General features: G+C 42.4%; 1 protein-coding gene across 6 annotated transcripts in view; it reads right to left on the bottom strand.

Moving 5' to 3' along the window:
* ptprfa (protein tyrosine phosphatase receptor type Fa) overlaps positions 1 to 21,450 on the bottom strand; it is a 151,839-nt gene extending 130,389 nt beyond the window's left edge. For all 6 annotated transcript variants that reach the window (XM_061078475.1, XM_061078473.1, XM_061078474.1 and 3 more), the window contains exons 1-3: positions 21,307 to 21,450; positions 13,487 to 13,628; positions 3,742 to 3,930 (exon numbers count right to left, since the gene is read on the bottom strand). In XM_061078475.1, coding sequence (XP_060934458.1) covers positions 3,742 to 3,930; positions 13,487 to 13,628; positions 21,307 to 21,450 — 475 coding nt within the window. The remainder of the gene's footprint in view (positions 1 to 3,741; positions 3,931 to 13,486; positions 13,629 to 21,306) is intronic.
* Positions 21,451 to 25,475: the final 4,025 nt, after the last annotated feature.

A 25,475-nucleotide genomic window follows, 5' to 3' on the forward strand; every position in this document is an offset into this window, starting at 1 on the left:
TCTGGATTGGAAGGATGTTTTTCTGTTGTAGGGTCGATCAAAACAGGATGTAGCAGTGGATCTGCAGTCTTTAGATTTCACATAGGACATCATATGCACTTCTCACACCAGTTGAATGACTGGAAATGCGCAAGTTACATCCAGTGCTTGTCTTGTTTGCTATTTCCCAAAAATTATTATGAAATCAAAACACCTAATACCAAACCTCATCAACTGATTATTAATAACATACGTTACAATCTGTTCTCTTTCCATGGGTAGTAGAACTAAGCATCTGTTGGCTGCCTCAGGGACTTGAAGTCTTAATCATTGTTTACCACATAGAAGCTTTGCCCTGACACACTAATCCTCCTCTCTCCCAGTCCCCTTTGACGATCAGATCCTGGAAACAGGAGCCACTGTGCTTGTTGGTCAAGCATCTCACGAGTCAGTGAATGAGTCAGTGAGTCAGTATCACCTCACTCCTTGATGGAAAATATTTGGTTGCACTTATTGAAAGCCAAAGTGGAGTTTTCAGGGCTCTAAAGGAAGGCAAAGGTCTTAAATTGAAACATTTTCACTATTTCATGATTAATGTAAATCCTTCTATTGAAACAAATACATTGAACTGACAAACAACTTTATATTTCACTTGACGACAGGACGACTGATGTCTTTTTATAAAGGGAACTCAAAATCTGAGCTTGGCTGCTAGGGGACTGTACATGATGACCTTGAAGGCAATGGGAGCCAAATCGAACCAAGTTGCCATGGTGTTCGGTTTATAAAACATGGCATGTTTGGCCTGCCTGTTAGCTTTTTCCTTTGCTTGTGCTTAGAGGAGAGCAACCACAGGAGGCCCATCGGGCCTTTTAAGGGGAAATCAGATTGGCCATGGACAGCCATTCCAGATTTGTGTAGGTGCTTGAGGTTTTTAGGCAAAAAGCAAAACATTTCTATTTTCTCACTGACATTGAGAGAAAGGGTAGCTGACAGGTTGTATGGAGAGCAGTTATTCAGCCAGCAACAATCCAGCTCTACTTTGTGGAGATAGATGCCCTCTCTGCTCCTCAGGCCACCACCTCACTGAGCAGTTCCGCATGGCTGCCTGTGCTTTAATATTCCATTGTCTGTGCTGTCTTAAGCATTGATGGCATGCCAATATCCCCACACAGAAGCTGCTTAGCTAAAACTATATGTAAAAAAATCACTCAATAAGCTCACTATCTTAATGGAAATTAGGTAGATCAACTTTCAGATCATTCAGAATATGTTTTTGATGAAAGGAATACCCCTCCACTTGTCAAATTAATGTATGGTCTCATTTAGAGCTATGAAATAGATTATTCAACTGGTTTTAAATATGTTATGGGAATGAAATGTACACGTTCTTTGCTATGTTGGCCTTTTTACAGAAATGCATACATATGTAATAAAATATAGCTCCTTGAAAACATATCCTCAGACAGGATAAAGTACAGAAGGGTGAAAGATTAAAGGAAAAACTGGCAAAAAATCTTAGTAAAATGTTGGGCCACCAAAAGCTGCTAGAACCAATTGCTGTACATAAGAATTATAAATTACTGTAACCGTGACCAGACAAGGGTGCTGCCATCTTGCACTGGTGAGCCAGAGTATGTGCAGTGGTAATCAGGAAATGGAGCTGCAGTTTCAAGACCCTAAAGCAGGGGTGTCAAACTCAAATACGCAGTGGGCCGAAATCAAAAAATTGCTTCAATTCGAGGGCCACAATTTCAACGTTTATTGATGTATTATTGAAAGAACCTTAGTGCACATATTGAACCTGGAACTAACAAGGCCTATAGAGTATTGCCGATAAATCAACATTAATTATGAAATAAATGAAATACAAATAATAAATAATACATCAATAAATATAAAAGTAATAAAATCAGTTTCATTTATTGTTTTCTGGCTTTATCTGCAGTATTTCCAGAGTAATTTCCAGTGAAAACATTTTCTACAGGCAAACAACAGCCAAAAATAATTGACTTCAAAGAAAAATCAAATGTCCTGTAGTAGCAAGAGAAAAAAAAGTTTTCCTGCAGCATCTGCGTCTCCCACAGGCAGCTTGGTTTTAAAGCCCTCACTGTAGCGTACATGTCAGTGACGACACGGGCCCCCCCCCCTGAAGCTGCAGGTTGAGCGCATTCAGGTGGCTCGTGATGTCACACAGAAACGTTTTATTGTTGTGCCTTTCCCTTTGCTTTCAATAAACTCACAGATCTCCTCACGCAACTGGAAAAATCTTTCCAGCACCTTTCCCTGGTTCAGCCATCGCACCTGTGTGTGATGGTGCAAGTCACCATATTCTGCACCTAACTCCTCCAGAAAAGACTTGAACTGGCGGTGATTTAAACCTTTGGCTCTGATAAAGTTAACCGCTTATGTTATGATGCTCGTCACATGTTCATTTTCAAGGCTTTGCCACACAACGACTCCTGGTGTATGATGCAGTGATAAGCTGTCAACTCACTTTTTCCTCACTTTTTTCTTCCTTCATCTTTTCTCGGATCCACCCTTTACATCCGCGATCATATACTGTGCCTCCCACCTGTCTTGAAAGCTCCTGTTTTCAAATGCCACCTTCGTTTTGCCATTTTTTGGGGAGCGGGATAGTTGAAAGTTGTCACAAGTGATACGTGATACAGACTGTGAGGCGCGCGTTCGCGGGACCGTGATTGACATGCCGACACACGGGCAGTGCATTGTGGGATCTGTCATTCACCATTGACCCGCCCACTCGTCAGCCAATGAGAGCCTGTCATTGGTCTAAAACTGTCACGTGCCCCATCCCGACGTGTTCACTGACCCTCAGGAATTCTCAGTACTTATTTTGTATTGAGAACTTGCAAAACACTGCCGGCGGGCCAGCTCTAATAGTAAATAGATGTTATCATGCGGGCCACATATAATTCATTCGGGCGGGCCTTGAGTTTGACACATGTGCCCTAAAGGTACAACCATCTGGCCAATCACTGGTCAATATCAGCTGTCAATCACTATATTAAGTAACTATTTAAAACCAAATGTATCTTGATTTTTTGCTTGGTTACTACTCCCTACATGGAGGGGGCGGGGGTTCTCATCTTTACTAGAGCCAGGTACCAGGTGGACTATCCATATGTTTTGGCTTCACTTATAGGAGCTGTCATATCATCAACCTTTATAGTCGGTATAGTCTATGGAACTCTACTTAACTCATCCCTCATAATTATTCCCAATTATTTCTTCAGTTGATGTTTTATGGTGGTTCCCTTACATTTCCAGTCACCAGTCACATGAGTCAACTGCTCAGTACTCCTGGGGCTGGCTGCATTTTGAAATGTTTTAATAGTAATGCTGATAGACCTAATTTTCAATAGTAATAAGCTTTGAAATATAAATAATTAGTTGATTAATTCATCAACAAAAACTTACTTTAAACCATTGTCATCATCAGTTAGTATTTTATCAAGATGTTAATCATTTGCTGGTTCCAACTTTCCAAATGTGACAACTTGCTGCTTCTATTTTATATCAAACTTAGCCTAACTAGATATTTGATTTAATAATACACAGCTTTTGTAATTAGAAATTATGAAACCTTTTTATTACATATCAAAAAAGCGTTGAAGTTTGATACCCAGCTAAAGTGCCTGTAAATATGAAAGACCGAGCAAGTCTTGCATAGTGTTACATCATCAAACCCAACATCTGAAGTGTTGAAAACAAACCTGTGTGTAAAGATGATTGCTTTACCTGAACGCAGCTGTTTAATGCGTCCATTGCTGCTGCTGATGTCCACAGGTAGAAAGTCTTTGAACCAGTAGATCTCTGGGTCAGGGTTACCACTGGCTGCACACAGCATCGTAGCAGTACGCGTTCTCTCCACAACCTTAAGCTGGGGCCCCATGTCTATGGTGGGGAAACCATGAGGGATCTGGTCCTCTGTGACAAACAAACAAATAAACAGAGACTGTTATCACGACAGCTGGACGTGATTAGGAGATGATGGCATTTAAGAGCTTGTTCTCCCAATGGAATCCTGTCACAGCCAAACCCAGCTGTAATTTAAATTTTGCTAGGCCAAAGCGTGACTAATCCATCAATGGATTTTCTCGTAATGGAATTGTGTGAACGAGAGCAGGTGCAATGCAATTTCACCTTGAGTGAAATGTATTCTCACAATGAAAAGCATCAACCATCCTCACATAATCTAAATCAGGTACGGTGGCTGGTGTCAGTCTTGATTATGGAAACATAATCAAATCCTGTGCTGAAAATGTCATCCCACACCTTTGTTTATCCTGCTGAGAACACACAGAGAGTACCACTGCTCCAACCTTTTCATAAACTAAACACAAAGCATTTGTAACTGTCCAGTAAATACCAGTAGTCCAGGCAAAGTAGTGTTTTACGACCGACTAATTGTAAAATAATTTTTTTCAGCATAGATCATTTCTATGAGGTGTCCAGAACATACTAAAAGTCCTAAGAAATCCTAGTAGAGAAAATATGTTTAATTCTAATCAATCCGAGATGTGTGCCAATAAGGCCAGGAAACAATACACCCCAATGGGGCTAATTTTTTCCTTTACTCCTACCACAATAAAACTTTACATAATAAAAGTATACATGAAAAGTAACTTTTTTTGTATTACAAGTTTCTTTTGAAATGAATTTGAATATGCACATGAGCTCCACACTTATTGAATATATCCTAATTTGCATAGGCAGAAACACCATTCATATGTATGACAAATACAACGGCCCAATCTTCATCCAATCCTCCAGCCGCCGTCTGTTCTTCGCTACCTGCTCCCGGTAGGCGGCCAGTAACTCATCCGCCTCTCGTACCAGCGCCATGTCCTCCTGTTGGTCGCATCTCTGGCTGCATGGAGCCCAACGTTGGGCGCCAGAGTGGCCGCGGGGCTCTCCCACACACAGCCTGAATAAATAAAAACTAGGGCTACGTTGTAGCACTAACGGGCCCGAGAACACCGGCGGTTTCAAGTCTGTTTCGGGTGGGTGAAGAGAGAGTTTAATGACCCAGTGCACGTGTCCGCGTTGCATGCGTTTGCACACTGCGGCAAGGATAAAGGCTTCACTTCCTGTAGCCAGTAGGTGGCGCTGTGATTTTAAGTCATGGTGTCTTTGCAGATGTCTTCAGGTAGCGACTCTTGTCTTACATGTCTAGTTTGGACTAGATTGAACCAAATATGCCTGAGATACAGAAGCTCGTGTTTTGATGGCGTGTAATCAAACTTTGACGAAAAGTTAAAATTCAAATAATCTCCATCTTGTTGTGATGACACTCATCTCAATTTTAAGTTGATCTGATGAAAGCCCTACGACAAGTATGTCAAAGTAAAATTGTAGAAAATAGCCAAAATGGCCACCAAATCCAAAATGGCGGGCTTCCTGTTTGGTCTAGTATATGTATCCAAGAGACTTATTTCTTTGTCATGAAAAGACACATGTCCCTATCGATTTTTGTAGATGTTGGCCAATCGTAGTTCCGGGGCTGCCCTTTAGGAGGCGCTAGTCAGTGATTTTGCCACGCCCATTCCTTAAATCCATCTGACAGTCTTCAAGGGGGGGATGTTGCTACACACATGTAGTTTGAGGGAGGTTGAACCTCGAACAGCGAAGTTACAGCGATTTCGTATGTCATGGCCAGTTGATGAACTTTGATGACACGCCATTAATATGGCGTTTGACGAAAAGTCACAGTTATCTTATATCTTCATTATCAATGCCTTGAGACCCATTTGACATAGTTTGACATGGTTGCGCAAAGTGGATGAGGAGGAATACTTCCAAGTGTAAGACGTACCAAAAACAAGACATTTCTTGCTGCCACCAGGGGGCGCTGTAATTTTAAGTCACGATTTCTGTATAGATGTCATCAGGTCCCAACTCTTGTCTTATGTGTCTAGTTTGGACTCGATTGGACCAAATATGTCTGAGATACAGAAGCCCGTGTTTTGATGGCGTTTACCAAACTTTGACGCCACACCAAGGTCACACGCTCTGACAAAAAGTTGATCTTTTGATAACTTTAGTACTCCATCTTGTTGTGATGACACTCGTCTAAATTTTAAGTTGATTTGATGAAAGCTCTACGACAAGTACATCAAAGAAAAATATGGATTATGGCCAAAATGGCCACTAAATCCAAAATGGCGGGCTTTCGGTTGCGTTTTTCATAATGCACTGATAGACTTTTTTGTGCGTCTGGTCATGATACACAACCGTCTTTATTTTCGTGAGGATCGGTGAATGCTAAATGAGGGGCTTTTCCGTAGGTGGGGCGCTGTTGAGCTATTTTGACACGCCCATTTGCAGCTCAGTTTCTCTCTCTCATGTCTCTGTCTCTTGTATTTGTCATCTTTGCCTGCTTTGTGTGTTCCTCTTGATAGCAAACAGCTCTCACCTGCGCTGCTTGAGCCTCTGTGGTGCAGGTGAAGGTGCAAAATAATCCCAGCCCCCTCACCTGCACACAAATATTTAGTACATTATTAGTAGCGATATTGCTTATGATAAGCACATAATACAAATGCACTATATTTGATGTGCATGTATTTCTCCACTACAACCATCTGCATTATTGTCACACCTGATTTACTGAGGCAGAGAATTTAACACAACGTCTGTAACAAAATAAATTTTGTGTGTGTGGCCCTGCTATAAACTCTTCGAAATGCTGTGCTGGCCGTATGTGAGTTATATTGCAAAACTGTACTATAAATGGCTTTGAGAGGTGATCAAGATGAGATAAATACAGATCATTCACCACAATAAATGAGAAATGGGAAAAACAAGAAGATTATATTAATAGACTGAGAATCATCTCCAGATCTGAAAAGATACTAAATATAGGGTGAACTTCATTACCCTGGCCTGTTCATGATAAATCTAGTTTAAAATTTGTCCTGGTTGACAACTTGACTAAGTTAAATAGCAGTCGGGGGATTATTTGAGTTCTCTTTTTGGTTTTAGGAATGTTCTGTTGAATATGTAGACAGCATAAACAGGCAGTTGTGAGAGGAAACCAGACCCGGGCATTTATAGTCTCCCTTCCAGTCCTACAGAAAGGACAAACTGGACAAACACGGATGTCTGAGCATCACAGAATAGCCTGTCAGCGCGGGTCAGAAATCCAATGTACAGTTCAAAATAATTAAAAGAAACACATTAACATCATGATGCGCTGCCGCCGCCGCCCCCCCCCCCCCCCCAAGGGGAAACACTGAACCACCTTCCAAGAATGCTTGAGGAAATGTTTATTCAATGTGTTGTTAATATAAATTTATACTGAGCATTTAAGTAAGATGCTTTTTATGGTTCTTTTTAGGGTTTCACTGATCAGTGTTCCAGAACCAGAGGAGCCACTTACTTATTAAATGCTATTAAAAAAGGGTGAAATGTCATGATTGACAGCTGAGGTTGACCTGGCTTCAAATTACTGAACGATGGCATTCAAGCATACAAGCTAGTTTGCTAATGGCCTTTGCTTGGTACTAAATTTAGGTTTGACTGGACGCTAATTTCTTAGAAAGAACAGAGGATCCTCTGCTGGTGTAGCGCCTCTACCCTTATTGTTAGAAAGCAACTCCCATTCCTCTAGGTTCAGGAAGTCGGACTCTGACTGGAAATTGAACAGTGATCATTTATTGCCTTACAAACAATTATCATTTAACAGTGCATAGCATTGGGAACAAAAACAACAATAGAGCTCTTTCAATAAAATAATAAAATAAAATAATAAAACAAAGTTCAAAGAAAAGTGTCCTTTCTTCTATAACAGAAGATGGGGTTTCAACCCTGTGTTTGTTCTACTACCCGGGTAGGTTTTATAGTGAACGTTCTTATCTGATTCTGTATCAAAGGAAAGTGAGATGTCTGGAGTGGATCCCGATCTCCGTCCGCTGTCAATCGCCTGGCTCGCCACTGAACCACCAAGGGTTCAGAATTCAGATCAATCTATCAAAAAAACAATCGGAGTCCAACAGAGGCTTAGGCCTACACGGCTGAAGCAGCTCTGCTCTCTCTCTCTCTCTCGTACAAACGCACAAAGCTCTTTCCCAGGTTGGTCAGCTCACTGCACGGGCAGCTCTCTCGTCAATGTCTCGAGTGAGTCTCAGGTAGAGGACACGCTGTGTGGTCGTGACCATGGAGGCAGGGCTAACGCGCCACCTTGTGGTGGGGCGCGGTAAACTCTCTCTAAATGATATATATGGGTCTGGTATCCATGTGGGTTACACCGGTTTTCTGTTTTAAAGTTGTCTAGATAGAAATAATGTTACATCCTAAATTTGGCAAATTGTCACATTAGGGCTCATGCAGTGAATTAATATGATTCAAAATAAGTCATGTTTCTTTGTCTCACTTTCTAGTTTGTATGTGACAATGAAGGCTGCTGAGGGCTGTCATACACTGAAACAGCACCTTAGTCAGAGACAACTAAGAAGAATTAATTTCAGTCAATTTTATTTCGTCTCCACGTTAGTGTCAGAATGCGTTTCAGTAGCGCCCCTCCCTCATCCCAAAGACAGAAACCAGTGAGCTTGCCTTCTGCTGGCAGTGTATTTTCAGTTACAGGCAAAAATCCATTATAGAAACTAGGGCGGCTGTGGCTGAGGGGTAGAGTGGACCTGAAGGTCGGCAGTTCGATCCCCAGTCTGACCATATGCATGCCGACGTGTCCTTGGGCAAGATGCTAAATCCTGAATGGCCCCCCATAGAAAAACAAAGTGCTGCGAATAGATGCACTGTGTGAATGTAAAACTGTACTGTAAGCACTTTGAGTCGTCATCAAGACTAGAAAAGCGATATATAAATACAAAACCATTTACCAAAACCATTTACATTCAAACAAGTAGATGGTAAGGAAAACCTGAGGTATTCCTTTAATGACCTGTGAGTACTATCACCTCTGTGGCCAAGGTCGTGAGAGAGCTGTGGATTCCCTGAGGGATTTGAGAGCTGCTTTGTCTAGTGTTTCATAATATATTGTCAGTCTGTGAACATGAGGCCATGTGTTATATTATGCTCGCCATTTATGTAATCCCATCTGTAACATAATAGCCTGCACTTAGTCAGGAAAACAAAAGAAAAAGGTAGGTTTGAGTTTAACAACACTGCATTGTATTCCCTCACATTTATTCCGGCATTCAGCACTGTCTGGTGGCTTTTGAATTTGTGGCAGACATGGCACCACACTGGCTCGATGATTCCCCATTAATGGTCAACTGCTCTGTAAATTAAAACGTTTTCATTCATGGCTGATAAACTCCACTGAAGATGTTAAGCAGTCTAATGTTGTTATTGCACTCTGCAGGGATCTGGTGGCCACTGTGGGCTTTTCATGTCAAATCAGTTTTTCTTTCTCAACTCTTTCTGAGCTACAAGGCAGCTTCTTCTCTCGGACTGTGAGAAAATTAAATTAGCCCGTAATACTTCGACACTAGTCTTTTTTCTATTTAAAATCAAAGTTTTGCACTAATTATTGACATTCTTTTATCTGTATCTGCATGATTTGCACTGTTGCACATTCTTAAATGAGTTCATACCAGAGATAGCGACTTATGTTTTTATATCCTTTTATTTGCAGAAAAATATAAAATAAAGTTAAATTAAATGAATAAAAAAAAATTGTGTTGCTGTGTTGTTTTGCACTTTAAGGATGACCTGTTAATTCTGTATTCAAATTCCTTCTTTATTCCTCTTGTTTTTCTTAAAAATACAAAACTGATCTAATTCTAGTTTGAGATTTGATGTTCATTTTAAAACAACTATTAGTCTTCCCTGACCTGACAATGTCAAGAAGATAAGACGTATTTTATATACGTGTGTGTGTGTGCGCGCGTATGTGTGTTCCTTATTTCCATTTCAAGAATTTGGTAACCCTAGACTGGAGTGAAAGTTGTCATTAAAAAATTATTTTTACTATCTGGAGGATTGAATTACACACACTTTTGAGATAAATACATTCTAGAGGATCACTTTGATGTACTTTACAAGGATTCACTTGCTTGCTCATTTCTTGATGGCATATACTAACAACAAGCTCTGAAATGTCACGGTTAACAAAAATAAAGCAGCAGTGTCTTTGAAATCTTGGATTTTCTACAAAATGAGGGTGATTTAGCCTTGAACATTATCCATATCATGAAAAACTATTCATTAAAAGCAAGATTAATATTTATAAAGTAATGACGACTACACAGCCACACAGATAAAGACCCAATAAATGTTCATATTGGTGGCAAGGCTACAATACAATCTGTTACACGTGGTGTAAAAGGACTAGTCTTTTATTGTGGGTAAGTTCCAATGTTTGTTGTCTAGCCAAGAGTAAGATAGCTTGCAAGGGCAGCGATGACCTCACTTCATCTTTAAATAGCTTAGCAACAAAGCATAGCTCCTGTAATGTGCTTGCCTGCAACCCCTAAAGAGGTGCACCCCACTATTAATGGGAGTTTTCATTTCTCAGAGGTCAGGTGATCTAATTATTACATGTGAGTGACTCTAAAACTGTCCTAGTGTCAGAATCAGTCCTCCCTGAGCACTTGATGCTATTATTGAAGTGTCCCATACAAAAACAATGACTACTCCAATGAGTGTGAAACATCACTCTGTCTGCAAAGTACATATTATGATGTTGTAATATTGAAGAATCAGTGACATGGTTTAATATATATATAACAATAAAAAAAATAACAACAAATAATCATAATAATGATAAAAAGAAAAGTAATTGAAATAGTTGAGTGCCATATCTTGCACATTGTCTACAGGAACAGAAGAAAGTCTCATTGTGTGCAGCCTTCACTATTGTTTAAAATGAATACAAAATAATTAATAAAGACATGAGGTCCAATACGAAGTAGCTCCAGTTGTTACAGAAGAGATGTCTTACCAGAGTCATACAGGTGATATAACCCAGAGTTGGGACCAGGAGGCACAGCTGCAGTCCTACACTAAAGCACTCCCTTTAGATCAGTCACACAACCACAACCCATAGAGACTGCATCTGCAGTGTTGCCAAAAAAATCTTACCAGAAGTAGCTATTGGCTTTTCTGAAGCACAAATTCGCTAAATTGCATAATGACGCCACGTAGATACGTCCAATTTGCATACGTTGCGGTGCCGACAAGCATCCCATTCTCTTGTTTTTTTTCCCATGGCCTGTGCAATGGCTGTTTGTTACGAGCAGAGTGCCTCTGGATTTTGCCATCATTATTTTCAGAGAGTCTGCATCGTCACTACACAGCACTGATAGTAAAATGCTGAAATGTCGATTGACTTTTATGTTATGTTTGTGTTCCAACAAGTTTAAGTCTGTTTGTGTTATAAGACCTGCAGCAAGAATGATCAGCACATGCACTACTGAATCTGAGTTGTTTGCTTTGCCACATTATAATTTGCATGTTTAATTATTTTGTTTTAATCAGGTCCAGTGTGCAGTGCATGCATCAGGACATTGCCACAGGGGAAGGGGGAGCTCAAGCTCCTCCCCAGCACAGGTGTCAGGTATTTCCCAATCTGCAATCAGAATAAACTGGCAATGCCCAGTGTACTGACTGCTTTCAAGCACGCATTAACTTACGGTGCCTCCACAGCAATGTGCGAGAACTCATTCTCGACTCTACGAAACGTTTTTTCGGACCACAGACGCACAATGCTGCACAAACGAAAGGCCCAGTTGGTTCAGCTGGCGTTTGAAAAAGACCTTACGGGAACATGTACAACTGAGTGGAAAGACACTGTCTTGAGGAGGTTCAGTGCCAACACTCGCCTCCTTCAACTCTTCTGATGGTAAGTCATATGTTTAATTTACGTATGCCAGCCTTGGCTTTTTTAACAATATGCTAAATATGCTGTACTCATACTGAGGTTATTCTTTGTATACTGTATAGGCCTGGGAATTGGCGGTTTCTCCTAATTGTGTAGTGTTTGGGATTCCACGTGACGTACGTAATGCTGAGAGAGAGAGAAAGAGAGAGAGAACCTGAGGGACAGCCAGTAAGGCCACAGAATGCCAAACTAACTGTATGTTTGTTGTTATTTTTGGAATGTTCTTTTGTTGATTTGTTGATTCTCTTTTATTTTTAATCAACTCTGTTCATTTTATTTTGTCCTTCTGCATGTTTATGTAATATGTATGTGTTGAATCAGCTTTGGCAATAGTGTTAAAAAACATTCATGCTAATAAAGCTTCTTTGAATTTAATTGAATTGAATTGAGAACTTGTGTGTGCGCACGTTTTGTTTTGAGATCGGGGCGGGCGTGTTTGTGTAGGCGCTATTAGAAACATGGCTGCATTGACTGTGATCATATATTTATTGATGCAATGGTGATAGTTGTACAGTAACATTACCTACTTAATTATTCGTAGGCTTGTCACTTGTGGTTTCGGCGATGCTCTGATGCGCACAGTAGGCTACTCAGTGTGTGGTTTCGCCGATGCGTGTGTGTGTGTGTGAGAGAGAGAGAGAGAGACTGTCTTACGTGCACTCATGTTTTGAGATTGGAGGTTAGTGTGTTTTGTGTGTTGGTCAATTGAATGGGAATTTATGCCCCTCCGCTGTGAGCCTATGCCCCCCCATTAGATTGGTTCTGACGCCGACTCTGGTCTCCCGTATTTATATGTTAGTAGTGATGATAGTAGTCTCTGTACCTGGCTGGTTAGCCTAGCTCCGCTAGCCCGCAGGCATGATACTAGGAATAATAGCGAGGCTAACAGGACCGTACAGAGTTATTGACCCGACATGAACCGACATGATGCAGCCCATAGTATATCTTACTGGTCTATATAGGCCTACTGCTTATAATAATCAGCTACCTCTATTTTTGTGACGGTGACATGGCGTCATACAAAATTGCCCCACCAGACATTTCAGGCCAAAATCACCACTGTCTAGGCTCAACATTGAACCTGACTTAAGAGTGGTATTATCAAGCCTTCAACCCTATTTTGAAAAGATGTGCTGTGCAAAACAGTATCATTGCAGCCACTAATACAGTTGATAACATAGTGACTTGCCCATCTTTCTTGCAAAGTATCTGTATGTGTTATTTTTGGTTTCAGATTTCAACTTTGTTTTTTATCTATTTTTTATAAAGTACAGTGATGGAGGAATGTAGTGATACATGTCACAAAAAGTACTTAAATTAAGTCTAACTTTATTTCATTATTTTTAATAGTGATTGCACTATTTTTTTTAAAAGCAGACAGATTGATGTAGCAAAGTAGTGTGAAATGTCACAAAAGAATCCCGATCATCATTTTTCAAATCCTGTATCTTCAAAAACCATAACTCAGTGCAGCACTGTAACTGAACTGAATGTCCAAAGCACACATGAGGACAAGCTCTATTATGAGGGTGAATTTGAGTTACAAAACCATGAAAACCCTTTAGTTCAAAGAGGTGAGCACCAGTAGAGGCAACATTTGGACAAAAAGTGAGACAAGGAGTAAAGCAGACAGAATCTTACCCTCTAACACAGTGAGCTTGGCACTGGTGTTGATCTCTCCAACACTATTGGTAGCTGTGCATTCATAGATGGCCTCATCACGGTGGGTCCTCAAAGGCTGGATACGCAGCACAGAACCCGAACCATCATCGAACTCAATGACCTGGTGAGACAACAACAAAGAATGATTAAACAGCTTATCTGCGACATGTCTGCTTTTCTCCCATCCTGCAGAACCATATGGGACAAGTATTTAATGGATTGCATGCTCGTGACACAAGTTTCAAGGAACTTCCTCAGAAAAAAAAGGTGTAAGAGAAAAAAAGTGAGAGTGAGTTTCATCAGGAATTGGTAAACAACTAGCCTGAGTCAAAGGCAGCAGCAAAACCAATACTATCTCTCCATAAATCGGTCTTCAGTCAAAAATATTCTTGGACTTTACTTCCCATATTTTTATGTCGCAACCACTGCAGTTTGCACAACAAATAAATTGAAGATTCTAAGAAGGTATCCAACCATATATTTTTCACCATACATCAATTCATAAATATGTGAAAATGTACATCAGGTCTGGGTACCTATTGTTGCGGCTGTATGTGTTCCTGTTCTGTGTCCCTGTTTTTTTCTCTTGTCTCCCCTCTAGCTCCACATGTATGAGGTGTACCTGGCCAGTGAATTCAGGTTCTTTAAAAACTCCCGTGTCAGGATCAGAATGGAGGCTTCCACTCTGGTGAATGCTGGGCCTCACCCTGGGATTTTAAGATTGCGTGCGTTGTCATTTGATGTTAATAAATCCCATGGTGTGGGGTGTTTTAAAGGCTTTTCTGTTGTTGATTTGTGTCTTTTAGGGGCCTTAATGAGAGGCACACTGAAAGTCACTTAACAAACTTCCTATAAAAGTGATAGGCAAAATCTTTGTATCCTCAAATCCTTCTGTCAAGATGAATCATCAACCTAAGGTGGTTCAGGGATTATGAGAAACATATGTTGTAGAAGACTGATCAGCAGAAAGAAATAGTAAACCACTACACTAAATCATTCTTTCACTTTTATGGAAACATGTGTCTTATATGCATATTTCCTATTATCCATTATCTATACCGCTTATCCTTTGAGGGTCGCAGGGGGACCTGGAGCCAATCCCAGCTGACATTGTGTAAAAGATAGGGTACAGTCTGGACAGGTTGCTATTGTATCGCAGGGAAAACATAGAGAGATAAACGATCTAATCTCTGGAGAATTTAGTTCCAATTCACCCCAATCTGCAAATCTTTGGACTGTGGGAGGAGGCCAGACTACCGTAAACACACGCAGACTCAACTATGCAAACTGCACACAGAAACATCGTTCTTGATGTGAGGCAGTGTCGGTGTCATTGGGGGGCATTTGCAGGCCATATAGATATATACACTGTTGTATGGTGGGAGAACATATTTTCCCGGACTGCCCATAAAATACAGACGTTCTGGAAAGACATAAAGGAAAAAATGGATAAAATCTTAGAAATTGACATGCCCCTGGACCCACTCATCTTTTATTTGAAAAAGCACCTGAACACTGGTTTAATATTGACCAGTGCTATATAATGCATGTTTTGTTGTTAAAAAAGGGTTGCTGGACAGGAAAAGGACAACTGCATCATCTGAAATTCAAAACCCAAACACTTCATTGCAAATGTTGTCACTTGTGTGGGGCATCAATTAACATCAATTAAAAATACTTTTTTTTATAGTTTATTGTATCAACTAATCTAATTACATAATACTTACTCTTGATTGTCTTCCATTTTTTATTCACTGTTCATTTCCTTTCATTTATTTTATTGATGTATTTGATGCACTGTTTATTATGATGTGACTCTATTCCCCTTCTTCATCCATATGTGTGCTGCGTAACCTGACCTTGAGTGTTCTGAAAGGCACCTACGAATAAAATGTATTATTATTATTACTCGAAATGTGAAGCTTTAAATATATATATTTTTTTTTTTTGGAGTGTTACAAGCTGGCATATAACCTGACTGCTGTTGCTTCCTATTTACTTGATTTCCAAGTTATCAGATCTCAGTAGTGTCAAAGTGTGGTGAGCAAATCCATGGTGAAAGTAGAAGGTACGAACATAATACTGGAAATGACTAGTGTCCTGACCCTCAACAGCTGAAGGCCCTGGTAGACAGTGACAAGCTTGAGTGGATATCGGGTATGTAAGGGGCTTAAGAGGTGCTTGGGGCATAAAGACAGGGCTTTATACGTCCGTTCTGTTGCAGTGTGTGTGTGTGTGTTTGACCCAACCAACTGACTAGCGAGGAGTGCATTTTTGCTCTAATGAAGGAGTTACAGAGCTGCACTTCTGTCCTGGTAGGGGGTCTGTCAAACCTTTACACAGGGAAGCCTGAGACATCAGTCTTAGTAACACTTAACCAAGAGGAGAAACATCCCAAATAAGCAGAATGACATGAGCAGATTATATAGCCATTGTAAAGATCTCAGACATGAAGAAAGAGTATGTAATTCAAGGTGTGAACTCGAAATTGCAAAAAGCAAGTAAAGTCTGATTTGGCGCTGCATGGTTCTGGAAAAATTAGAATTAGGATTTTGTTGCTTATAGTTCAGAACATGATTCTAACAAAAGCCTATAAATATTTATTGCGCTCAATCACCTGCAAAATGAAACAACTAACAATATGACTGTGCCTGATTCAGGACTGGCATATCAACTTTTGACAACAGAAAGGAAACAAACATAGTCCATTTATTTCAACCAGCTGCTTAAGAATCTTGCTAAAAAGACAACTGTTTCAACATTTTGAGGCTTCAGTGAGAAACAAAGACACGTTACAATATTCCACTGAACACCCTTTCCGAGGTAGAGCTTGTAGCACCAATGCAGAACCATTTCCTCAACAACACCGGCAACTTTGGATATTGGCTCTTGTTGTCCCGCAACCAGACTAAGGGGTCGTCTTCACTGTCAACAGACATATTTGTTAAGATGGCTACACTATAACAACATGTAACATCAATATTCAGAAATTAAACAGCAACACATTTAAATACACATAATTTAATTAATTTACAATAAATTATGTGTCTGTATGAAATCATAATAATTACTTACTGTACCTGAAGTTGCATTCTTCGCCATCGTAGAAGTAAGTCCGACTTGGATATGTGCCACATTGTCCACACTGCTGCATCACAACTTGAACCGTGGATCAAGAGCACAGGCCATATCAAGTAGTTCTTGTGTCAGTGGGTCCTTTTATTTTTCATCCAGGTTTTTTAGGGTTTTGGTCTCGATGGCTCATGTTAATGCAGTATCAACATCCTTAACTTTCAGGACAAAGGAGCTGAAAAATGTGAAGGACTGGCTTCACAAAAGAAACACTGCTCCATGACTATTGTTATCATGGCCTGCCTTGATATCCACCTTGTGGGACACTTAGCAATCTGGAAAAGTGCTAAGCAGCTTTTTGCAGAGGCCAACTGCACGGACAATCTAAGGATCTCTCATTGCATTATGTAAAAAGAACATGACGGGTTCATATGTCAAATTAAGGCACAGAAAGAAATCCATACCTTTATCCATCTGTACAAAATTATTTAACAATCTCCAACAAAAAAAATATTCAAGTTGAAAATCTTTTCCGAGGTACATTGTATAATTTGTTCAGAACAAAATGACTTAACAGTCCATGGAAACCAAAATCATTAGCCCATTGAGAGTAGGATTCAAAACCACACTGAAGTAAAAAACAGTAAAAAATTGAAATCACAGGCAGATCCAACTTCAGAATGTGACTTAGTATGGCCTCTGCGTGCCTGTATCCACCCCTGACAACGTCTAGGCATGGTCCTACTTGTGTCCTGGGGGATCTCCTCCTTAGCGCGCTCCTGGACAGTTTGAAGTGGTACTTGGCAGCGTTTAATGCACTGATACATAACGTCCCATAGGGGTTCAATTCGATTTAGGTCAGGAGAATGTGAGGGCCTTCGTCATCCAGGTACTGCCTAGACACTCTGGTCACATGAGGCTGGTGCCTAACAACAGTCACGGTACTGTTGGCTATGACATGAATGTCTGTGCGACCCTCCAAGGATATGCCTCCCCAGACCATAACCGACCCACGGCCGACATGGTCATGCTTGATGATTTTACAGGTAGCATAACGTTCACCGCGGTATCTCCCGACTCTTTCCCACCTGTCACATGCGCTCAGTATGAACCTTCTCTCATATGTGAGGAGAACACCAACTTTACTGCCATTTGCCAGAAAGCATCAGTTGCAGACCTGCCAAGGCCTGGTGCTTTCTGGTGAATGCCAATAAAGCTGCAGGATGCTGGGCTGTGAGCACAGGTCCTGTTACATGACGTTGGGCCCTCATGCCACCCTCATGGAGTCTGTTACTGACGGTTTGGTCAGAATCATGCGCACCAGTAGCCTACTGGAGGTCATTTTGAAGGGCTCCGGCAGTGGTTCTCCTGTTCTTCCTCACACAGAGGATCAGATACTGGTCTTGCTGGTAATGGAGAGGCGATGGACTAGTGGCAGATTGGACTATGGGCAGAAAATTGGGAAGACATCAGACTGGAAGGTCTCTGGTTCGACTACATGGAGTGACAACAAAGACATACCTTCAACGCCTCGATCCGTTCAAAAAGTCCAAGAGGACTCTCCCTACCCCACTGCCTATGTCCCCTTGAGCAAGGCACCTTACTCCCCCAGCATCTGCTCCCTGGGTGCCGTGCATGACTGCCCACTGCTCTGTGTGTCCTGCTGTGTTCACCAGATAGGTCAAAAGCAGAGGACAAATTTCCCCCATTTGCATGTAGTGTGTCTGTGCATGTGTGGGATTAATAAATGTATCTTGTATCTTGTATGATATTGTGTAGGTGGATGAAGGCTGTCCTAGAGACTTGCATTTTATGTGGGTGAAATGAAATTTCCTGGTCAAAGAAAACTCAGTGATACGATTCATCAGGCTTAATAGATAAATACAGCTGGATGTCATCTGTGTAACAATGAAAATATAGTGCTCTCTGATAATATTGCTTAAAGGAAGCATACAAAAAGTAAAAGTATCGGGCCATTGTTAAAATTAACAAATAGGAATCTATAAGATATGTACAACATAAACCAGCCGAGTGCTGTTCATTTATTCCCTACATGTATTTCCAGTCTCTTTAACAGAATCTTGTGATCTATGGTATCAAATGGCGCACCAAGATTTAACAGGATGAGTGTCGAGACAAGTCCATTGTCTGAGGCCATGAGAAGGTCAATAGTAACTTTCAGTTATCAGATGGATTCTAAAACCTTATTCAATGTCTTCAAACTGAGTTCTGTGCAAATAATCACATTAACGATTAGCGACGTCTTTTCCAGAGATTTAAGAAATGTAGTTAAGGTTATATGCGTATAAAGAGCTTAAACATCATGGTCAAGAGAAGCCATTTTTTAAGTAAAGGTTTAATTACTGCTTCTTTAAAAGCTGGCAAAGTATATATATATATATATAAATAAGTTAAAGAAAGCTGGACTGTTACCCTGGGAGTCAGTATACCCCCACCTCTCCTACCCTCCAATTCAGTGCGTACACAGGGTAGCCATCAGTTTGAGTTATGCTGAGCAGGCAGGTGGAAGATAATTCCTGTAACTCACTTGGACAGGAACCAAGTGTCTCCATTTATATATAGGACTCATGACGAGTCACTTCAATTTAAGTAATTTGGTTTGGCTAGCAGCTAATGAGCCTTTCTGCTGATTCACAGTCCTGTAGGTGAGTGGTCCCCAACCCCAAAGAATTCATTTTTTATTTTAAATAACAAAAAAAACTCTCCAAAGCGCACAGAAGCGCAGCGTTTGCGTGATGGAGCTTTGGTATCCGTTCGTCTCCGTCTTGCTGGTAACTTACCACGCAATAATTAATTTGAGGCCGCGTATTAACAATTCGTTAATTTTGTTAAATAAAAAAAAAATCGTCGCCATACCAGAGGGCCTCCGTAGTGAGGCTCCGTAGCCACACCTTAAAGGCCAGTCCGTGAAAATATTGTCTGACATCCAACCGGTCCGTAGCGCAAAAAAGGTTGGGGACCACTGCTGTAGGTAGGTTCTTACAAATTAAATTTATTAAGCATGTCAGTTTGCATTAATACACCTGAATGCAAAAATGTCTGGATTCTGGTCAGCTTACAACGCACAAAGATTCTGCACTTGCCCATGAATGAGACCACTAATATTAAAATGTTCCTTTGTACAACACTCCTGTTGGCTTATTGACTTTAATAATACCGCAATACAGCAAACAGGCTGCACAATTTCCATCAGCCTCTCTGTAACTCTGGCATGATAACATTTGCAACTTTACTTCCTAAACAAAGGTTCATTTGATTATTGTTCCAATAGATCTACCTGAACTTTTCCATCACCAAACTAGGCAAGTTATTGATGTCATTTGCACCGGGCAAGGACAAATGATACCTACCAAATTCCAAACATTTTTGTTGTTGGCTGACGCTAGGTTAAAAAAAAAAGAGCAAGTCTACTTAACAAAACACATGGCCATATTCACTCAGATACCTAATAAGTGTTTTGCTATGAAGAAAACAGCTTAGATTTTGTGCGCACATGACATTTTGAGACATTTTACTCATCATTATTATGAGCAACTTGTTAACTGTCAACTGTTTACTTTTGATTAATGTGGACAAAACAAAGCAAACTTTTGTGATTTTTAAAGATTTATCAACATTTAAATAAATGACAATAAATAAATAAAAATGTGCCTCACCCTAAAGGTGTTTTAACGGGTTTGTTCAGGGATGCATGCAGCTGGGTGAGATCAAAAAACTTGAATCTACTTTCACCCATCATTATTATTTAATCTTGAAAATAATTGTGACATTTCTCACCTGCACAAATGTACAATCGCATTAGACTTAACAAAAACTAATAAAGCAATGTTGGCTTCATAGAAACATGAACAGAAAGCAAAAACTCTCTATAGGAAGAGCTTCACACAAATGTTCTGAATATAGATTTATAATTTCAGGAGGTTTCTTGGCTTGGGAGGTGGGGGTGCTCCAAACTGAAGAAGCTCTTACATAAGCTTACAGAAGGAGATAATTAAAGATGTGTTATTAGGTCTAATATATTGTTAACAGATATGGAATTTCTTACTTTTTGTCCACCTTGCCAGAAATAGACACTAATAAATACTTTAAAACTAATTTTTTATGCATTTGGTGCAGTCTGAAGTTATATCAAATAGCAATATCTTACTGTTGCTCGATTGTTACCCTTCTGTGGGATTTAATGGCATTATCATGATTACAAAGGCATCAACAGACTGAAAGAAACTAAGCGAGTAAACTAAGGTAAGGGGGGCATCCACGAGCCTTACCACCTCACACCTTCAAACTATAAAAAAGTAAGAAAAATAAAACGACTCAGTTCACAGATAAGTCACTATATCATGTTTTAGTGACTCAGAGTTAACACAGTTTCTCTCTATACCGTGTTAGCTTGCAAACATAGTCACTCTGATTGTCCACACCCACTGAATTGCTGAGTCTCAGATGTTATCAACAGAATACTGCAACTACCTTGATTTGTGTCTGCAGAAGAAAAATGGGAGGAAAGTTGTTGTAATGATTATGTGCATGGTGGCACATATTGAGGCACCCTACATCTCAGCCCAACTGCTGCACTTACATCCACCTGACAAGGACAGTTGATACAGTTGACGCTGTAACTGAAAATATGAAATGAGAGCCACCCTTTCACTCTCTTAGACAAATACAAATGAGTAGTGAAGGAGTGAGACACTGTGGATTCATACCTCAAAGCGCTGAGAGCTGACTTTCTTCCCCTTCTTCATCCAGGTAATGCGAGGTTTTGTCTCACCCACTGCCTGGCATACGAACGATGCCACTCCTCCTGATATACCTGTCTGATCGTCCGGTGACTTAATGAAGCTGGGCATGCCTAAGAGGGAGAGACATTGAAGGAAAAGTGAGGGGAAATTGGGAAACATGTTAACCAGTGTGAGATGAGTCGTGATAAAAAAAAACATCTGCTGTAATTCTTGTAGTAACAAAATGTTCTTTCAAAGACTTTATCTTGCCTGTAGCAACACCTAGTGAAATGCAACACCTGTAAAAAATTGCCATTGCTATAGGAAGGCAGCAGCAGAACTGAAACGTGATCCGATTTGCCGAAATGGGGGGCGGGCGAGGGCCTTTTACGCACCCCGGAAGGGAGTGTAAACATGGTCCAGCGTGTTAGCTCCGTGCGTCAGACAGCTGATGTGCTGGTTGTATCTCGGCAGGACATTCCTCATCTTGGCGTTGTTAAAATCTCCGGCCACAATAAACGCAGCCTCGGGCCGTGATGTCTCTGTCCTCCGTCCAGGGCCTGGTTGATGTCGGCGTGTGGTGGAATGTATACAGCTGTTATGATGACCGATGTAAACTCCCTCGGGATGTAATAAGGTCGGCATCTGATAATGAGGTGCTCCAGGTCCGGAGAACAGCCCGAAGAAATAGTTCTCACATCCGAGCACCACAGATTGTTGACCATGCAGCAGACACCTCCTCCCTTGCTCTTCCCCGAGTTTGTTGTCCGGTCCTGGCGGTGAATGGAGACCCCCTCGGGAACAATGGCGGAGTGCGGGATCGATGAGTCGAGCCAAGTCTCCGTGAAAACCAACACGTTACAAAACTGAATGTCCCGTTGAAAAGCCATCCTGCTACGAAGTTCGTCCAGCTTGTTATCCAGGGACTGAACATTAGCCAGATGAATGCTTGGTAGAGGAGGCCGGTTCTTACGTTTCCTCAGCCTGACCAGGACGCCTGCTCGCGACCCTCGTTTCCTTCGTCGCCTCCGAGTTCCAGGTACCGCAGGTAACCAGCGCGATGGGCAGTGGGGAGTGCACACATCCCTGGGGGGCGCCGGAGCTGATGGTCCGGGTGCTGGATGTGATTTTCCCTAGCCTTACCTGCTACCTCCTGTCTGTTAGGAAGTTAGTGATCCACTGACAGGTGGAGGCTGGCACTAAGAGCTGGGAGAGTTTGGGAGAAGTATTTCCGGGATAATGGTGTTGAACACCGAGCTGAAGTCCACAAACAGAACCCTTGCGTGTGTCACTGGGGAGTCGAGGTGTTGCAGCAAGTAGTGCAGTCCCATGCTGACTGCATCATCAACCGACCTGTTTGCCTGGTAGGCATTTCTTGGGGAATGGGATGATGGTGGAGTGTTGGAAGTAGGAGTGGACTTCACACAGCTCCAGTGATCGGTTGAAGATCTGCGTAAAGATGGGGGCCAGCTGGTCAGCACAGACTTTCAGGCAGGAGGGCGACACACCTTCTGGGCCTGGTGCCTTCCTGATCTTCTGTCTGTGAAAGACCCGGCGATGAGGATCCTCTTATCAGATCCTCAAGGCAGTTGGGGGGTCGGTTGGGAGAGGTGAGGAGGTGGCAGGGGGTGAAAGGGGTTGTTTGAAGTCAGAACAGTTGGGGGTTGAAAGTGGGCTTATCAAACCTACAGTACATTACATTTCATTTTACTGATGCTTTTATCCAAAGCGACTTACAATAAGTGCATTCTATCAGGACTGAGGGAGAGAGCAAAAAAGGATAGGAAAAGTAATAGGTCAGATGACTTCTCTATCTGGATGTTAAAGTCACCCAGAAGCATAAGTGCAGGGCTATTTTCTGGGAAGTTTGACAGGAGGACGTCTAATTCCTCCAAAAAATCTCCATAAGAACCTGGTGGAAGGTAGAGAACAACAAAAGTTAATTGTACCGGATGAGTAACTGCCACAGCATGAAATTCAAAGGACATTGGGGTAAATAGTGGAAGCGGGTGGAGAGAAAAACTCCATTTGCGGGAGATGGGTAAACCCGTACCACCACCCCTACCAGTGGGTGTGTGGGCGAAAGAGAAGGCAGAGGAGAGAGCACCTGGGGTGGATGTGTTGTCCAGTGTGATCCAAGTCTCAGTGAGAGCAAGGAAGTCAAGCGATTGCTGTGTAGCAAAGCCAGAGATCAAGTCTGTCTTGGGGGTAGCTGACTGGCAGTTCCCTAGACCCCCTGTGACAAGGTGTTGGGTATGTGTGGAACGGGTAGGATAGATAAAAGAGGAAAGGTTACGGTCTTGGTGTGAAAGAGTGCAAGGCCTATAGTATCTACGAGTAGTAATGCGCACAGAAAGTATACACATGTTCAAAAATAAAAAGGAAACAGCAGCTTTATACTCGGCCTCCCCCGAAGCCTCCAACGAAAGACTCCTTTGTCTTTAGGCTGGCAGTTGTGAGGTCCGCGTCAAGGCGCCGCACCTTAAATACGGTGGACGCGGCGTCACACGTCATTCAAACACCTCTTCTCGCTTCACGAACAAGCATTTTTAATCCGCGTCGATGCTAACTAGCTGCTGTCCATAGACCGGAGCTAACACCTCCTACGCCGGACGCTAGTGGTAGCAACGTCGATCCGTCTGCCTTCACCATAGGTAGTTTTCAAATTTAAATAGCTAAACGGCCCCGGGAGCCTGTGGTCACCACTCTGCCTGCAACCGGAGCTAGCTAGCTAACAGGGATTATCATTCCAGATAATTCGCTCCCCCTTAGCACACCAAGCTAAATGGAACAAGCTGCAAAGCTTCCCTCCACCTCGCATCTAGGCGATGCCAATCGCCTGTGCACCTGTGGAAATAAAATCTCGAGCATGGACACACACCAGGTCTGCTCTGCGTGTCTCGGGCTGGAACATGGCGAAGAGCCTCCGCCGACGACTAGCACGCCAAGCTAGCCTCTCTGAGGGGGACCCGATCCTTTCCATGGCCACTACCGAGGAACCCCAACCCAGTGTGGGCGAGGAGTACACTCCAGAGATTCGCCACTGAGGCTCCACGCTGGATTTGCTGGACCCGCTAACGGAGCCACCTCTCATGTTGGATTATGAGGAGGAGGATAAGTCCTGTTGGACGGTGACGATGAGGATTTTGAATCCTGCTTCGTTCCATCTGCACAGGCTCTCAGCTCTCCTAGCCTTGCAAAGTGCTCGGTTGGGATAATTACGCCCCAGCATAGCGGCGATATGCACGACGTGTGTAAACGCGCCGCAGAGAGACTGAAGATTCCATGGCCCGCTGTCGTGGCAGAGGCCCCAAGGTCCCGCTACAAGGGGAAGAAATTAACCCAAGCAAAAAGGGCTGCGAGACAACTTCTCCCGGTGTTCCCGGAACTCCTGGAGGAAGTTACCGCTTACTCCAGCAAAACCACCATTCAAAGTGCGTCTTTCCTGGATGTTGAAGGGATGGATAAGCATGCCATGGCCCGCATGCCTCCCAAGGAGCCCCTGGTGGCAGCTCAACTCCATCCACGGCTGTCAGCTGCCCTCATCCAGGCCCCCCACACTCCCCATGAAAGCCGATTGCCTCCAATCTGCCATGACTGAGCGTGTTTATAAAGCAGCGGCTTTGACAGTGAGGGCTCTCAACGTCACCTCCATGTTGTCAGCTTACCAAGCGGAGCTTTTTGACGACATAGCCGACGTGCCCAAATGTTCCGCGTGGGATGAGATCACCACAATTGCGGATATCTGCCTGCGCGTACAGCAATGCGCTGTACACGCGGCAGGGAAGTGCATGTCGATGTTGGTGTTACAAGAGAGGACGAGATGGCTTAATCTGACCAATCTGTCCGATAGAGAAAAGGAGCATGTCCAGGAGGACATCCTGGACATGCCTATTGTCCCAGAGGGTGTCTTCGGCTCCGCTCTCGCCTCAATGCAAAAGCGCTGCGAGACGAAGAAAAAGGACGATGAGGCTCTGCAGCTCTGCCTTCCGAGGAAAGCACCTGCCGCCGCGCTCCTGCCCCCTCGGCAGACTTTCGTGCAGGTGGCCTCTAGCGCTCCCCCTGCTTTCCGCATCCCGAAGCGCCCCAGGGCTCAACAGGGTGCGAACACAAACAGCACCCCGGACACCAAGCCTGCTTGGCCGAGAAAGCCC

Source organism: Limanda limanda, chromosome 9 (assembly GCF_963576545.1).
Source record: "Limanda limanda chromosome 9, fLimLim1.1, whole genome shotgun sequence".
NCBI classification, from domain to species: domain Eukaryota; kingdom Metazoa; phylum Chordata; class Actinopteri; order Pleuronectiformes; family Pleuronectidae; genus Limanda; species Limanda limanda.